Source organism: Grampus griseus (genome assembly GCF_964374135.1).
Source record: "Grampus griseus genome assembly, chromosome: 1".
Lineage (NCBI taxonomy): Eukaryota > Metazoa > Chordata > Mammalia > Artiodactyla > Delphinidae > Grampus > Grampus griseus.
In genome coordinates, this window is record NC_139017.1 from 36,647,883 (window position 1) to 36,665,465 (window position 17,583).

General features: G+C 38.7%; 1 protein-coding gene across 1 annotated transcript in view; it reads right to left on the minus strand.

Annotated features, from left to right (window-relative positions):
* Positions 1-17,583, minus strand: part of NIBAN1 (niban apoptosis regulator 1) — a 160,361-nt gene that overhangs the window by 93,236 nt on the left and 49,542 nt on the right. Inside the window, exon 2 of the mRNA XM_082650151.1 lies at positions 2,174-2,304. Within this exon, the coding sequence (XP_082506277.1) occupies positions 2,174-2,304 (131 nt within the window). The remainder of the gene's footprint in view (positions 1-2,173; positions 2,305-17,583) is intronic.

The window sequence follows — 17,583 nt, forward strand, 5'->3', positions numbered from 1 at the left end:
TAATTTCTTTCAGCAACATTTTGTTTTCAGTGTACAATTCTTTCATCTACATGGTTAAGTGTATCCCTAAGTATTGTATTCTTTTTTTCCTTATGTTATTTTTTATTGTGGTAAAATAAATACACATGGCACAAAGTTTACCGTTTTAACCATTTTTAAGTGTACAGTTCAGTGGCATTAATTATATTCACAGTGTTGTGCAACCATCACCACTATCTATCTCCAGACCTTTTTATCACCACAAACTGAAATTTTGTGCCAATTAAATAATAACCCTCTATTTCCCTCACCCCCACTCCCTTGTTACTACTATTCTACTTTTTGTCTATATGAATTTGACTACTCTGGGAAATTCATGTAACAGGAGTGTACAATATTTGTCAAAAAAAATGCAGCCTCACCCTAGACTTATATACTATATACTATACTATACTGATACTATATCAGAATCTCTGGGGGTACAGACCAGAGGTTGCATTTTTATCAAACTCCCCAAATTTTGTCAATCACTGTTTTATGGGGATGACAATTAGTTATCCCTACAAAGCCACGCTGCTGAATCTATTGGTCAACTTTCAGCAATACCTGACCTACTTATCACTCCCTCTTTCTTGAAACCCCTTCTTTACTTGACTCTGGCACATTGCACTTTCCTGATTTTTTTTTTCCTACTCCACAGGTTATTTTTCTGTCAGTCCATCTTGCTGAATCTTTCTCCTTTTTCTGATCTCCAAATGTTGGAGGGGCCAGGACTTGGTCACGGAAGCTCTCCTTTTCTCTGTTTATACTTTCCCTTGATTATGTCCCATGACTTTAATACCAGTTATGAGCTAAGAACTCCCAAATTTCTATTCCCTAGCCTCAACCTCTCCACTGAGCTCCAAATCAGAGCATTCAACGACCTAGTCAGTATTTCCATGGGTGTATGTGAAATAAGTATCTTAAACATAATGTGGCCAAAAGTGAAATGATTCCCATCCACTTCTGACTCTTCTGAGTAAAAGACAAGTCCATCTGCTTATTTGTTCAAGCTAAAAGCCAAGTCATCACTGATTTCTCTCTTCATCTATTATCTCATACCCAACCCATCAACAAGTTCTGTCAGCTCTGACTTGGACTCTTCTCACAACTGTTTCCATCACCACCCTAGTCCAATTGGCCATCGTCCTTCTCTTGGACTGCTACAGTGTCTTCCTTGCCAGTTTCCAGTTTCTTCTCATGTCCCTCCCCATAGTCTATTCTCTATAGAAAGGCCAGAAAGATCACTTAAAATTATAAGTCACTCTGTATTCAATACCCTCCAATAACTTCCCATCACACTTAAAAACCTTTATTGTGGTCTATGGGCCTACATGATCTGGTCCCTATTTGTCACTCTGCATTCCTTTTTCAGCTCTCCTCCCTTGCTTATATGGCTCTCAGCACACTAGCCTTCCTGCTATGCTTCTGACTGCTGCAAGGTCTTTGCACTTCTGTTCCATGTGCCTGGAACACTCTTCCCACAGATATTCACACAGCCTACTCTCTTATTTCACTCTAGTTTCTTCTCAGATGTCATCTCCACAGAAGGCTTCACTGACCACCTTCTCTGAAATGAGACTCCTGCTTTATTTTACTTTGTAGCATTTCTTATAACCTGATGTTCATTTGTTTATTGTCTGTTTTCTATTTGAATATTAACAGGAAAGCAGAGAATTTGTCTTGTTCTCAAGTTCTTAGACTAGGGCCTGGCACATAGTGTCAATAAATATTTTTTTAGGTTGTGGATAATTATTATAATGGAGCAAAGGAGAGAGAATAAGTTACAGGTTTAGAAGATAAAATCACATTTGATCAATGACCAAAATAAAAACACCCATAGTATGAGGCACTGAAATTATGACTTTTTTTTTTACTGTACTTCACCACAGCAAGTCAGATTTCTGACGTCAAAGCATCAATGTGGCAAAAACATAGTAAAACTGAAATCGTGTTCGTTTTCTTTTTATGTGGATTACACCATCAACAAGAAATCATATGTTCTAACTTCCAGGCAAATAGTTTTTTGAGCATGAAATGACTGGAGAACAGATTTTTTAAACTGTCATTCAAATTATTGTTTATTTCAGAAACATTATGGGTTATAAACCATTCCTCAGTGGGAGAAATATGGAAACCAAATTCCATGGGTTACCTTGGTCTTCAAAAATTGTGATGTTAAATCTCTTTGCTGTTCTACTTCACTGCGTACATAATTGCAGAAAGCCACAGAGTACTGGCGACTGTAGTAGGGACTGAAGTTTTTGATAGCAGCCTCAGTTTTCCCTGGAAAAATATGAAAATGAGAATTTACAAATGTAGCATCTGTCTCCATAATTCTATGTATACCCCTCTAGGCTCCCCAACACCTCTGCTTCCTAGGGATTTGTTATTAGCCCACATGCCCTGAGGACTTTGATACCTGCTGCCATGACTTCCTCCCCCTCTGGCATCGTCCTGAGAGACTTGGAGGTCCTTAAGGACCATCTATTCGGTAACCAACTTTCTTCATTTTACATTAACAACCCATTGCCATGACCATAAACTCAACCATCCTCCTAGTTCTTCTACAACCACCATTCTACCTCACCCTGTTCTCCACTTCAACTTGCTCTTCATTATCTTCTACCTCCAGTCATTCAACTTCTCCTACACAGCAATACAACAATAATCCCAGGGTTCACCATTTCAACTCTGCACACACATCACTCCATTTGTCTTCAGATCCTAAGGCTCCACTTCTAGTCCTGCTGATCCACAGCCCTGGATAAAATCAACAAACTGTTTCTTCTAGTTCTGCTCCTACGTTTTTGGTTTTAAAATTTTTTTGTTTTATTTTATTTATTTATTTATTTTTTGGCTGGGTTGGGTCTTGTTGCTGCATGTGGGCTTTCTCTAGTTGTGGCAAGCTGGGGCTACTCTTCGGTGCGGTGCGTGGGCTTCTCATTGCAGTGGCTTCCACTGTTGCGGAGCATGGGCTCTAGGTGCACAAGCTTCAGTAGTTGTGGCACGAGGGCTCAGTAGTTGTGGCTTGCGAGCTCTAGAACACAGGCTAAGTAGTTGTGGCGCACAGGCTTAGTTGCTCCATAGCATGTGGGATCTTCCTGGACCAGGGCTCAAACCTGTGTCCCCTGCAATGGCAGGCGGATTCTTAACCACTGCACCACCAGGGAAGTCCCTAAAATTTTTTATGATTCAGAGAATGATATAACTACCATGGGGTAGAGGTAAAAACTTTGGATTAAGAGTCTCAAGACCTAAATTCTGGTCCCAATTCTAGAAGACAGAGAAGTGAACCAGCTGTATGACCTCAGTTGTCACTCATTCTCTCTAGGCTCCAGCATCCTAACTGTAAAGGAAGATGCTCACTAGTCCACACTTTTCTTGGAATCTACGTGACAGTGAAATATAACCATGCAAGTACAGCTGCCTCACAACTGTGACCAGCAACTACAATATGACCTCTTAGCACCAGAAGAAAATAAATCTGAGGAATAATCATGTGGGAGGAGCTTGAGGACTCGAGATGGAGGGAGAGGGAGAGTCAGGCACTGGAATACTCTTGAGCTTTTCCAACCTGTGCTTAACTTTAGAAAGTAGGGAAATTGCAAAGGCAGGAAAGGAGAAGGAGAAATAGGGGAGAAAGGGCAAACAGGCATTCTGAAGCAGATGAGAAATTCGCACAATATTTCAAGGACTTGCCACAGAGTACACAAATAAATACAGGTCACACTGACTGTGCTTACAAGCTGTTAGTCCTTGGAATAAGATATTAGTTTGAGAAAAAATAAACCTGATATAACATTCCAAAATATTTTAAAATACTCTCATGTGAACTTGGCATAATTTTTGTTTTCAAATTTGATATTATAGTCAACAGAGAAATATTAAAATATAAGGACATAGCTACTTATAGCTCTGTATGGTTTTGGGTTTTTTTTCGCGGTACGCGGGCCTCTCACTGTTGTGGCCTCTCCCATTGCGGAGCACAAACTCCGGACGCGCAGGCTCTGCAGCCATGGCTCACAGGCCCAGCCGCTCCGCGGCATGTGGGATCTTCCCAGACTGGGGCACAAACCCGCGTCCCCTGCATCGGCAGGCAGACTCTCAACCACTGCGCCACCAGGGAAGCCCTGTATGTTATATTTTATACTTATATTTATTTATAGCTGTTTAGAGCTATTACACATGTAAAATTTCAAAAATAAGTGAAGGGTTCTAACCACATAGATCAAGATACTCAATATGAGAAACTTGAATCCATAGCTGCCGACTTCTATGCCTATGGAATCATTGCCCCAAACACCCACAGTGTATAAATACTCTCTATAAGGAAAATCCTTCTTTAGTTTAGGAGTTTAGATCTCATAATACATATGAGGCAAAGGGGAATTCTTGCTTATTCCCTCAATAAAATGACATTTTCTGGTTGCATTTATGAGCTTTAATAATTATTACTTGTAAGGTGCTTTGATACCCACTAATAATAGGTTCTGTAGAAATGCAAATAAAAGTTCCTATAATTTGAATCAGGTATACTTTTGCTTGCTTTGTGAGTTTATGGTATTACTATTAATCAGTATTTGCATAATACTTTAATATACTCAGGCTTTATGTGTCTAATTGGTTTTTTTTTTTAGCTTTTATACAGTGCATAAGGAATAAAATTCTATACACTTGTCTATAATTTTCTTGTATAGGCGTGGGACATCTTTGAGAATCCCCACAATGAGAATGGTCTCACCTCACTGAAACATATAAATGATTAACAAAATTTGCCCTTAAGATCCAAGTAACCACTATTTAGTCGCAGGAGAGCAGCCAGTTAATTTCTGATTAATTTTTGCACTCTTGCAAGCAATTGGATCTAAATAAAAGGAGGTGGATGTCATTTTATGATGAGCTCTACAAAGCCTTGAAACCTGACATCCTGCCACATCACCAAGCCCCCTCAAGGATGCCCTGCTTATACTGAGATGCTACAATGCCACCACCCCCTCCCAATGTATGAGAAAAATGTTTCTGTGATTTGAATATCTGCATATACTATCAGCACAGCATCCACCAGGGAGCGTTTATAAAAAAGAGATTACAGCTTCCTAAGGGAATTAACCTAAAGACTGGTTCAAAATGTAAATAAAACAGCTAACAACATCACAAGTTCTAAGAGGAAAAGAACCTAAAGCAATTCCCAAAATGTATCTAGATTTTAGATCAAGCTGATCTAAACCCAAATAAAGGAATGCCCAGTGTAGGGATCTTGACAATTTGAGAAAAGCCTGGTGTTGGGGCAAAATACCACTGTAGTTAGGAGGACGGACTCTGGAGTCACACAGACATGGGCTGACTCTAAAGAGTCCCATCTCTGCTACTTACTAGTAGTGGGACTTCACACCAGTTACTTTCCCTCATATAAAATGAAGCCAACAAGAGTAGCAATCTCATGGATTAAGATGTTATATCATTCAATCATAAAAAAGAAAGAAATACTGCCATTAGCAGCAACGTGGCTGGAACTGGAGAGTATTACTCTTAGTGAAATGTCAGGCTGACAAATACTGTATGATATCACTTATATGTGGAATCTAAAAAGTAATACAAATGAATGTATATGCAAAACAGAAAGACTCACAGATATAGAAAACAAACTTGTGGTTACCAAAGGGGAGAGGGAAGGGGGAAGGACAAATGAGGGGTATGGTAATAACAGATACAAACTACTATATATACAATAGATAAGCAACAAGGATATACTGTACAGAAGAGGGAATTATACCCCTTATCTTATAATAACCTATAATGGAATATAATCTGCAAAAATATTGAATCACTTTGCTGTACACCTAAAACTAACACAATATTGTAAATCAACTATACTTCAATTAGAAAAAAAGAGTAGCAATCTCATAGTGCTGTCTTTTTTTTTTTTTTTTTTTTTTTTGCGGTACGCGGGCCTCTCACTGTTGTGGCCTCTCCCGTTGCGGAGCACAGGCTCCGTCCGGATGCGCAGGCTCGGCGGCCGTGGCTCACGGGCCCAGTCGTTCCGCGGCATGTGAGATCTTCCCGGACTGTGGCACGAACCCGTGTCCCCTGCATCGGCAGGCGGACTCTCAACCACTGCGCCACCAGGGGAGCCCTCATAGTGCTGTCTTAATTACATGAAACAACACAGTAAAATAAAAGTGCTCAGCACTGCATTTGGCACATAGAAAGTTTTTGGTAATCCCTAGTAATTAAATTGATGATGAAACACCCAAGCCAACCACCCAGGGAAGGTCCTTAAACTAAACTGAGGAATCAAGGAGAAGCCAAAAGCAAGTTGTCTATTGTAACTCTTTAACTGGGGCCATCCTGCCCTGCTGCATACAGAACAGCCGTCCTACTCACTGCAAGCTCAAGACAAACATAACCTACATTTTCACAGATGTTTTAGGAATGCTAACCAGCACGTAAGAGGCCCTCAGTGCAACCTGACTTAAAACCAACTAAATCAAACATTAGCCTTAATGAGTCAAAGTGAAAAGCGAGTTAGTAGCTGTGTTACATTGAGCTCCTCTCTCCGAGCCTCAATTTTTTTATACTGAAGTATAGTTGATTTATAGTGTTGTGTTAATTACTGCTGTACAGCAAAGTGATTCAGTTATACATATATATACATTTTTTTTTATATTTTCCATTATGGTTTATCATAAGAGATTGAACATAGTTCTCTGTGCCATACAGTAGGAACTTGTTGCTTAATCATTCCACATATAAAAGCCTACATCTGCTAACCCCAACCTCCCACTCCATCCCTCCCCTAATCCCCTCCCCCTTGGTAACCATCAGCCTGTTCTCTATGTCTGTGATTCTCTTTCTGTTTCACAGATAAGTTCATTTGTGCCATATTTTAGATTCCACCTGTAAGTGATATCTGTGGTATTTGTCTTTCTCCGTCTGACTTATTTCACTTAGTATGATAATCTCTAGTTGCATCCATGTTGCTGTTGCTGCAAATAGCATTATTTCATTCTTTTTTATGGTAGAGTAATATTCCACTGTCTATATGTACCACATCTTCTTTATCCATTCATCTGTCAATGGACATTTAGGTTGTTTCCATGTCTTGGCTATTGTGAATAGTGCTGCTATGAACATAAGGGTGCATGCATCTTTCTGAATTATAGTTTTGTCCAGATATATGCCCAGGAGTGGGATTGCTGGATCATATGGTAATTCCATTATTAGTTTTCTGAGGAGCCTCCACACCGTTTTCCACAGTGGCTGCACCAACTTACATTCCCACCAACAGTGTAGAGGGTCCCCTTTTCTCCACACCCTCTCCAGCATTTGTTAATTGTAGACTTTTTGATGATGGCCATTCTGACTGGTGTGAAGTGATACCTCATTGTGGTTTTGATTGCATTTCTCTAATAATTAGTGGTGTTGAGCATCTTTTCATGTGCCTATTGGCCATCTGTATGTCTTCTTTGGAGAAATGTCTATTTAGATCTTCTGCCCATTTTTGGATAGGGTTGCTTCGTTTTTTTGTTGTTGAGTTGTATGAGCTGTTTGTATATTTTGGAAATTAATCCCTTGTCAGTTGCATCATTTGCTAATATTTTCTCCCATTCTGTAGGTTGTCTTTTTGTTTTGTTTATGGTTTCCTTTGCTGTGCAAAAGCTTGTAAGTTTGATTAGGTCCCATTTATTTATTTTTGTTTTTATTTCTATTGCCTTTGGAGACTGACCTAAGAAAACATTGGTACTATTTATGTCAGGGAATGTTTTGTCTATGTTCTCTTCTAGGAGTTTTATGGTGTCATGTCTTATGTTTAAGTCTCAAAGTCATTTTGAGTTTATATTTGTTTATAGTGAGGAGAGGGTGTGTTCTAACTTCACTGATTTAAATGTGGCTGCCCAATTTTCCCAACACCACTTGCTGAGGAGATGGTCTTTTCTCCATTGTATATTCTTGCCTCCTTTGTCGAAGAATAATTGACCATAGGTGTGTGGGTTTATTTCTGGGCTCTCTATACTGTCCCATTGATCTATATGTCTGTTTTTGTGCCAGTACCATGCTGTTTTGATTACTGTAGCTTTGTAGTATTGTCTGAAGTTTGGGAGGGTTATGCCTCCTGCTTTGTTCTTTTTTTTTCAGGATTGCTTTGGCAATTCCAGGTCTTTTATGGTTTCATATGGATTTTAGGATTATCTGTTCTAGCTCTGCGAAAAATGTCTGAGCCTTAATTTTGTCACCTGTAAAATGGGGATTATAAGACACCCACTTTCATAGCGTTTTGTGAAGATTCAATAGGATATTCTACAGGTTAAAAAGTACCTATAGCAGTGTCAGACACTTTAGTTACTCAATAAATTTTGACTATTATTACTATTATTTAATATTCCACCATGACAGCATTCAAATAAGTGGATCATCCCACAGGCACCACACAAAATAACTTCAACTTAAACCAGCTTGTTTCCACAGCTTCCAAGATGCTTGAGTATTGAATTGCCACTATTTAGTATAATATTCCCTTTCCTAAATTGTCTGTAAAACACAGTGCCAGGTCTTTCTCTAAAAGGAAGTTACTCAATAATATAAAGACTAGAGCCACAAAGGGCTTCTTCTGCATTTTCTTACCCAAGTATTTTTGGCACAGGCATATTTCTTCTAATCCTACTCAATTACTGCAGCATACTATGCTGGGTGTGGTGCTGCTACCATTCACTTGATCAGGCTGCTCTCAACACCCTTCAGGGTGATCATCACTAATGTTAAAAGAAGCCTCCATGACAGGTCTGTCTGCAACACTTAGCTTCAGTTCAACTCTGTAAAAATAAGAAAAGTATCTTCTGGACCTCTTAAAACCATTTGAATTCATACAGACTCCAAAACTCAGCACTATTATTTGATTCCTTTTCCCTCGCTCCCATATTCAGTCATCAGGTATTGTCACTTCTACAATATTTCTTGAATCCATCTTCTTTTCCCCATCCCAACCCCCATGCCTTCTATCAAGTCTTTATTATCTTGAAACAACACTGTAAAAGTCTCTTAATCTGCCCTATCTCAGAAACACAGCGGAGCAACTATGCAAAACAAAACATAGCAAACAAACCAGAAAAACCTTTCTAGTTCTCAGTTCTAAAAGAGGAACAAAAAAGTCAAAGCCAGAGTGGGAGGGGGCAGTGCCACTGCTGATACATAAATCCTGGAGGATTATGGGAGAAAGACAAAGCTTGGTCTGTGTTGCAAAGGCAGATTCTAGAAAGTGGCCAGAGCGAGTCCAGAGTTGATGGAGCAGAACAGGACAGGCTGAATCCTATCTGGCCACCATGGTTCCACTCAAGAGAAAGCTGACACGAATTATCAAGGCCCAGATGTTAGACTGGGGAACTGGCCTTCAGAACCAAGTCTTGCCATTAATGCTCCCAGGAAACTCTTTTGAAATACCTCATAGTCGTAGAACCATAATCCTCTGCATCCCGGCCCGACAAGTTTCATTTGACATGTTGTTGCAAGATCACATTAATTCCTTTGTAAAAACCTTCAACGTTCCCCACTGCCTAGAAAAGTAACCACTTAGCCTGACACCAAAGGCCCTGTGATCTGGCTCCCACTATCTTTTATTTCTCACCTCTCTACTCAGACTAACCCTCCTCGTCCCCTGTACATGGTCATGATTTCTCCCTCCTTTAAAGTCCAGGTGGCAATCCCAACCCAAGAAGAAGACTTTGGGGCTCTCCCCAGCTGGAAACACTCACCTTCTTTTGTATTCTCCCAAAACTGCACCACTTTTGCTACAGCTGTTTAAATATAGCTTATCTCTCCTCCAGGGGTATAGTGTATTTATGTACTCAGCAAATATTTGTTGAATGAATGAGAAAATGGCTAAGTAAATATTTAAGAGTAAAGCAAAGTACAGTGCATCACAATCATGAAACCCATGCTAGTACCCCAAGAAAGGAGAAAGGTCCAATTCTCAGCCTGACTATTTATTAGTAAAACTATGCACTCTCACAGCACAATTCTTTTGTTTAAAAAAAAATCTGACTCTCACAGGTTAACTCCGTTTAAGCTTTTAGATGAATTTTGTCCCTGAAATGATAGGTGGGGAATTATTTACAAACAAAAGCTTTTCTTGGTTTGTTTGTTTTTCTTGACCAGTTTGTAGACATGGGAAATATATAAGGGCCTAGGTAAAACTTATATAAAGTGTGAAGAACCTGACAGATTTGTATATTTCTCATTCTAGAAGGTTGTTTGTCAATATTCCAGTCCTTCAGTAACTTATCTCAATTCTACACTTTATCAATAGTTTTCTTCCTTGAAAGATACTGTTTCTAGTGGATTATTCCTAGTTCCTTCATTATGGTATATTAAAAAATCTTCTCCAAAATATTCAGATTCTATGCTGTTTCAATCACTTTTAGAAATGTAGCTCATAAGTACAGCAAGATATAAAAAATCCAAGCACTATTTTTGCTATATATCCTTGTCTTTTTTCAATTATTTTTTAAATAGTTGAGATTATTACATTTTGTATCCAATTTTATATACTTCACACTTCACCTTTGGTGTTTCCTATGATACTACAAAAAACAAAAAATTACATTTTTCAGATGTTACATTTCCATTGTTACTATGAAGGAGAAAAATACAGAAATTAAAAAAAAAATAGGTTCCTTTTAACGAAGTGGCTGTTTCCTGAAAACTGAGGCAAATTCACACATGAGAAGAGGGTTAACTAGGCCTTTGGCACACTATCCTTTTTTTTTTTTAACATCTTAATTGGAGTATAATTGCTTTACGATGTTGTGTTAGTTTCTGCTTTATAACAAAGTGAATCAGCTATACATATACATATATCCCCATATCTCCTCCCTCTTGCATCTCCCTCCCACCCTCCCTATCCCACTCCTCTAGGTGGTCACAAAGCACCAAGCTGATCTCCCTGTGCTATGTGACTGCTTCCCACTAGCTATCTATTTTACATTTGGTACCGTGTATATGTCCATGCCACTCTCACACTTCGTCCCAGCTTACCCTGCCCCCTCCCCGTGTCCTCAAGTCCATTCTCTACATCTGCATCTTTATTCCTGTCCTGCCCCTAGGTTCATCAGAACCACTTTTTTTTAGATTCCATATATATGTGTTAGCATACGGTACTTGTTTTTCTGTTTCTGACTTACTTCACTCTGTATGACAGACTCAAGGTCCATCCTGGCACAATATCTTAAAACCTTTCTAGGTTTCAGGTGAAGATTCATTCGGGAGAATGACAGAAGTAGCTCTGAAAATAAAATATTTTTAATATTTATAAAAGCATAATAATATCCACTATTGTTTATTTTCCCCAGAGTTTCTCAGATTATAAAAGTTTAAAAGTCCTGATGAGTTATAACATCAGCTTTAGTTTCAGGTTTCTAAGCACCATCACTTTGCACCTTAGGGTGGAGATATCAGAAATCCCAATTCACAATACAAAGGTGCAAAAATGTAATTACACAAAAGACTGCCCAAGGGCTCTCTCTTTCTTCTAGTAAATGCCTTAGAGAATGGGGATAAATTGGATTCTCCATAATTGAACTAAATGATGTTTTATTTTTTAAAGCACATTTATTATTGGTGCTTGAGTGACAGGTTTTCTTAACAGACTCTACTACAAAAATTCTTCATGGGCAGCACTGATGCCAGCAGGTCCCTGTATCCTAGCTGGCAGAAACTCCACTTTGAGTTAAAAATGAGACATATAAACCAACTAAAGTTCTCTGTGATTTACTTCAGATATTAATCCACAGAAGAGAAGCACACACTTAGGCTCCCAAGAGCTTCTATTTAATATATCAGAGTCATGCCAGGACCCTACCCGGACTCAGAAAGCATCTGGATAGAAAGCAGATATACTTAGGAACAAAGAATAAAACAGTTTCCTTGTTTCCAAAACTTACACTCATAGAAATCCTAAACTCTGAGTGTACTTGCCCTTGGACTGTTAGAGACCCTCATTTTTTTCCAATCCCTATTCTAAAAGCAGGTGCATTATCTTTAATATAGCCACAAAGCTTAGCCCATTAAGGCATTCAGGGAGTCCACATGTACTTACAGATGCTACGTAAGGGGCCAGGCACCAGCTCCAGTTGGTGAGGCAGAAGCAAAAATGGTGTTTTCTACAAATGATCAAATGATCACAGCCACTGAAATGAACTAAGGTTCCCATCTGCACTACATATTTACTAGAACGATACTTTGACAGGTTAATATAAGAGAAATGGGAGGAGCTATCTATGGGGGGAAAAACACACTACCATATTATATTACAATCCTCACTACGTTGACTCTAAGGAAAAATAAAAATCCTACTGTGGTCAGCTATTCAAGAGAACAGATTTTTAGAACTTGTAGGACCTTAAGTCTGGTTTCCTCTTTTTTAGGGGAAGAAACCAACTGCAGTGTTAGAAAAATACATATGCCTGTACTTTTATGCACACATTTTTCTTTAGCCATAATTAGATGGAAGCTAACTTTAAATTTTCTTCCATTTCATTTGGGAAAAGTGCTTGGAAATTTTCAAGATTATTTTGCCATTACTTCACAGCATGCCTCCAATTTCCTCATGACACATTTGATGAGAATAAATCATGTTTATTTTGCTACTTCTCTAAATTGTCTAATTTCCCCTAAGGAAGTTGCTGATTGGCTGTCTTTTTTTATTTTTAAAAAAAGGAGAGGGAAGAGTGTGAAAAAGAAAATTAAACCAATCTGATACAGCTACTTTTTCAGAAAGCATCACAAGAACTATGAATTTAGGAAGAATACTAATATTTTGCCCATTAAACAATCTTTTTTGGTTTTGAAGAAAATATAAAACTGAAATGCAGAAACTGAAAAAATGAAATCCCCTTTGCTCTTTTTGAGTCTAATTATGGTTATTAAAGTTTTTGCACATATTTTATCAGAGGCTCTCAGATTATTCCAAAATCCTGAAGATAATCTTTGCTTTGAGATTGCAGCCATGCAAATGAATACAACATGCATATTAATAGAAGTCAGGCCATATTTAAATGAAGCAACAAGCTTAGGAATGTTACTAAGTGATTCTCCTTCCAACATAATAGGTTCTCTGGTGTCTCCTTCAGATTCTCTTTTATTTTCCTAACTATGCCCTTTCTTTTTTCTTATTTTATTCCACTTTTCTTCTTTCTTCACAGAAGTATGTTTGTCTGAAATGCTTTCTGTTACAGTTTTTACTTCTTCTCTTCAAGAATTTATGCTATTGGGCTTCCCTGGTGGCGCAGTGGTTGAGAGTCTGCCTGCCGATGCAGGGGACACGGGTTCGTGCCCCGGTCCGGGAAGATCCCACATGCCGCGGAGCGGCTGGGCCCGTGAGCCATGGCCGCTGAGCTTGCACTCCGCAACGGGAGAGGCCACAACAGTGAGAGGCCCACGTACGGCAAAAAAAAAAAAAAAAGAATTTATGCTATTAATGCAAAAAAAAAAAGAAAAAATTCAAGAAAACTATGTTTGGGACCCAGATACGCTTGTGCTTTGTTAGTCTGGGGAGACAGGTAACAATAAGAAGGAGTGGACTTTGCTGTAAAATGAAAGGTAGCATTGCTAGGTTTGGGAAAGTCCAGGAAAACTTCATGAACTAGTCAACATTTCTGCAGGCCAGCTAACTTTCTGAAACCATTTACAAGGCAGATAAAGTACTCATTAGGGAAAATTATTTTAGCATGATCTAACTTATCCTCACACAAATTTCAGAACTGCCAAAATGGTTCTGACCCCTGTCCACTTGATTCAGTCAGGCACTGAGTCCTCTGAATACAATTTTCTTGATGATAACTCAAACACCTTCAACTTTGCTTTTTTTGACGACCTAATGACAGCCAGCCAGTATATCAGTTAATCACTAAATTTAAAAATTCTTGAGTAATGTACGCTAGTGAAAAATTAACTAAAAGCTATTGTATGTGATGCTCTAAAAACAGAAACAGAAAAACCCCACCAAAAACCCCACCAGTACTATCTAAATAGTACCAGGTTATTTAAAGTCACACATTTTTACTGTGGGAATTGCTCTTCTATAAAGTGAATTCGCATGGCGCTTAATAGATGTGCTAGGACCTCATACGATTAGCTCTGCTTGGAGTCCAAGCCTCACAGGTAATTCATTTACTCTAAACTAGCATTATATGCACCAAGGGGGTTAAATATGAAGTAGAACTGTAAATAACTGAGACTACCTTCCACAATAGCCGTACAAAAGCAACTTGAGTCCATCTGGACAGTAGCACAGACATGCCAATGCCAGTCACATTCCAATTTCCATATATTGATGAAAAGACCAAAGATTACAGACTTCTAGAGCTGGATGGGATCATAAGGGTCATTTCCAACCTTTTCCTATTTTCAGAACAAGAAATTAATTGGCCCATGGTCACAAAACTAGTTAGTAATAGAACATTTATGAAAATTTTTAAAGATCATTATCAATGTTTTTAACAAAGTTTTCCTCTCTACTAAGACTAAATGATTTTTATGGAGGAATTCAAGCATTCCCTTTTTATTAATGGAGGAATGTAAGTACTCTTTCGTAATAAAAACCACATTGTCAAGAAGCCTTGTGAAATCATCTTAAATTTAGGTAGAAAGATGTTGTTATGTTTAATCTTATGTGTCCACTTTAGTGGGCCATGGGATGCCCAGATATATGCTCAAACATTATTCAGGAGGGTGTCTTTGAGGGTGTTTCTGGATGAGGTTAGTATCTGAATAGGTAAACTGAGTAATGAATATTGTCCTCCCCAATGTGGGTGGACCTTATCCAATCAGTTAAAGGCCTAAATAGAACAAAAAGGCTGCGTAAGAGGGAATTACTCCTGCCTGACGTTTGAGCTGGGACATTTGTCTTTGCTGGCCCCTGGACTTAGACTGAAACAGCTCCTCCTGGATCTCTAGGCTGCCAGCTTTCAAACTGGAGCTACAACATCAGCTCTTCTGGGCGTCCACTTTGCTGCCCTCAGATCTTGGGACTCATTAGTCTCCAGAATTGTGTGAGTCGATTCCTTATTTAAAACATCTCTCCTGTCTCTCTCTCTCTCTCACCCTAATACAGATATAATCAATTGAAATACATTATTGAATCCTCACAAAAGTCTCAATTTATTTCATTAAATGTATATTAAATTGTTGGGTCAACAAGTTAAAAGTAATGAAAATGTCTAGGGCTTCAATGTAATGAGCTCTAAATTTTTCAGTAGAATCTGCAAGCCAGTGTGTTTCAGAATACTCTCTGAAACACATGGAATCTGTATTTAAAACATTCCACTAAGTGATTTATGAAGGACAGTAAAAGCATTTGGCTCAGCTTCATCCAATTGGCAGAGGTTGCCAGCAAGAAGGCAGAGACCCAGCAAAGCTCTGGGTACAGGGGGAACAAGCTGACCTTATCTGAGTACCCCTTAATCTCATTAAGGTGTTCCAATTAAGTGGTATCACTGTCTCAATTAAAGCTGCAGTCTCTATTGGCTAATGCCATAGAACTCCCTGGGAAATACACTAATTAGGTAGATTTTCTTATCTGCTGATTAAGAATCTGTTTTGCACCAAATCAAGGTTGAAACTTACTATGGACCAACCCCATCATCTGTAGGATATTCGAAATGTCTTTAACAAAGTTCCTCTCATCTCTTCTCTATATTCTACTTTATCTGAGACAAGAGATGAGGTATGTTGAATCACAGACCACTAATAACAAGGGTTTTGTATACGTGTATATTTCAATTATGAACCATTTCAACATAATGAACAATAAAGTGAGTAACATATATTCCCACTATCCATCTAAATAAATTTTACCATTACACCATATTTACCTCAAAAAAATTTTAAACAAAACACTACAGCTAGAGCAAAACAAATGCCGTATGCTAAGACATATATGTGCAATCTAAAAAAAAGTTCTGATGAACCTAGTGGCAGGGCAGGGACAAAGATGCAGACATAGAGGATGGACTTGAGGACATGGGGGTTGGGGGGGAGAGTAAGCTGGGACGAAGTGAGAGAGTAGCACTGACATATATACTCTACCAAATGTAAAATAGCTAGTGGGAAGCAGCCGCATAGCACAGGGAGATCAGCTCGGTGCTTTGTGACCACCTAGAGGCGTGGGATAGGGAGGGTGGGAGGGAGACGCAAGAGGGAGAGGATATGGGGATATATGTATACATATAGCTGATTCACTTTGTTATACAGCAGAAACTAACACACCATTATAAAGCAATTATACTCCAATAAAGATGTAAAATAAAAAGAGCATCAAGGATTGCCAGCAGCCACCAGAAGCTACAAAATGGCAAGGAAGGATTCTTCCCCAGAGCCTTCAAAGATCATAGCCCTACTGACACCTTGACTTTGGACTTCTAGCCTTCAGAACTGTAAGAGAATAAATTTCTGCTGTTGTATGACAAAAAAAAAAGAAGAAAGAAAAGGCAGGAGAGTCATAAAGTGCTTCCAGTAAAAGTAGAACATATGTCCAAGTACCTTATTAATTAACCAGAGTAGAGAAATTGGGTATTATCTATAGAGGGATATAAAATGAAGTGAAGGCATTTCTTTCTAACTCTTAAGACAGGGCATATTTGACCATATTTCCATGTTGATGAGAAAGATCCACAATGAGAATGCCTGCAAATACATCCTTGCAACAGTAGTACACAGTTTTCACAGTCTATGAAACATATATTTCACTGTGTCTTCAGTGAAATAAATGAAAAAAATTTAAGAGGTAAAAAGGGGTATGCTGGGCTTCCCTGGTGGCGCAGTGGTTGAGAGTCCGCCTGCCAATGCAGGGGACATGGGTTTGTGCCCCGGTCCAGGAGGATCCCACATGCCGCAGAGCGGCTGGGCCCGTGAGCCATGGCCGCTGAGCCTGCGCGTCCGGAGCCTGTGCTCGCAACGGGAGAGGCCACAGCAGTGAGAGGCCCGCGTACCGCAAAAAAAAAAAAAAAAAAAGGGGGGGGCTATGCTAATGACCTTACTTTGCAATTACTTCATTGCCCATGCATCTGAAAATATATGTAGATCTTTTAGCCATTTACTTTATCTCAAATTATCTGAGTCCTTTGATTTACACAGTAGGATCAGAGAATTTTTACTCCTGATTTTGATTGCAGTCTTTCAAACAAAGAATTGGCGTTTTTTAACAAAGTGGCTCTTTGCCTTTTCGTTATTTTAAGTATGTATAGATGTACTTGAGGAGAAATAAGAGTGTATATAATTTTGTGTGGTCAAATTTATAAATCAGTCATACTGTGTTCTCTCAAAAAAATACTAGGATCAGGGATTTATAAACTGAATTTTAATTGAATACCTAATACACAGTAAATGCTATAATGAATACACTTGATAATTTAAGCAACTTTACCTATAGTTTTTATTTATCTTTTTGAAATTTGGTACAGTTGTCAAAATATTACATCTTGAAATAAATCAGTAACCCTGAAAAACAAACAAACAAACAAACCCTACAGCTACATTTTTAGCCCCCTTTACCCTGCCTCACAACACTACTAG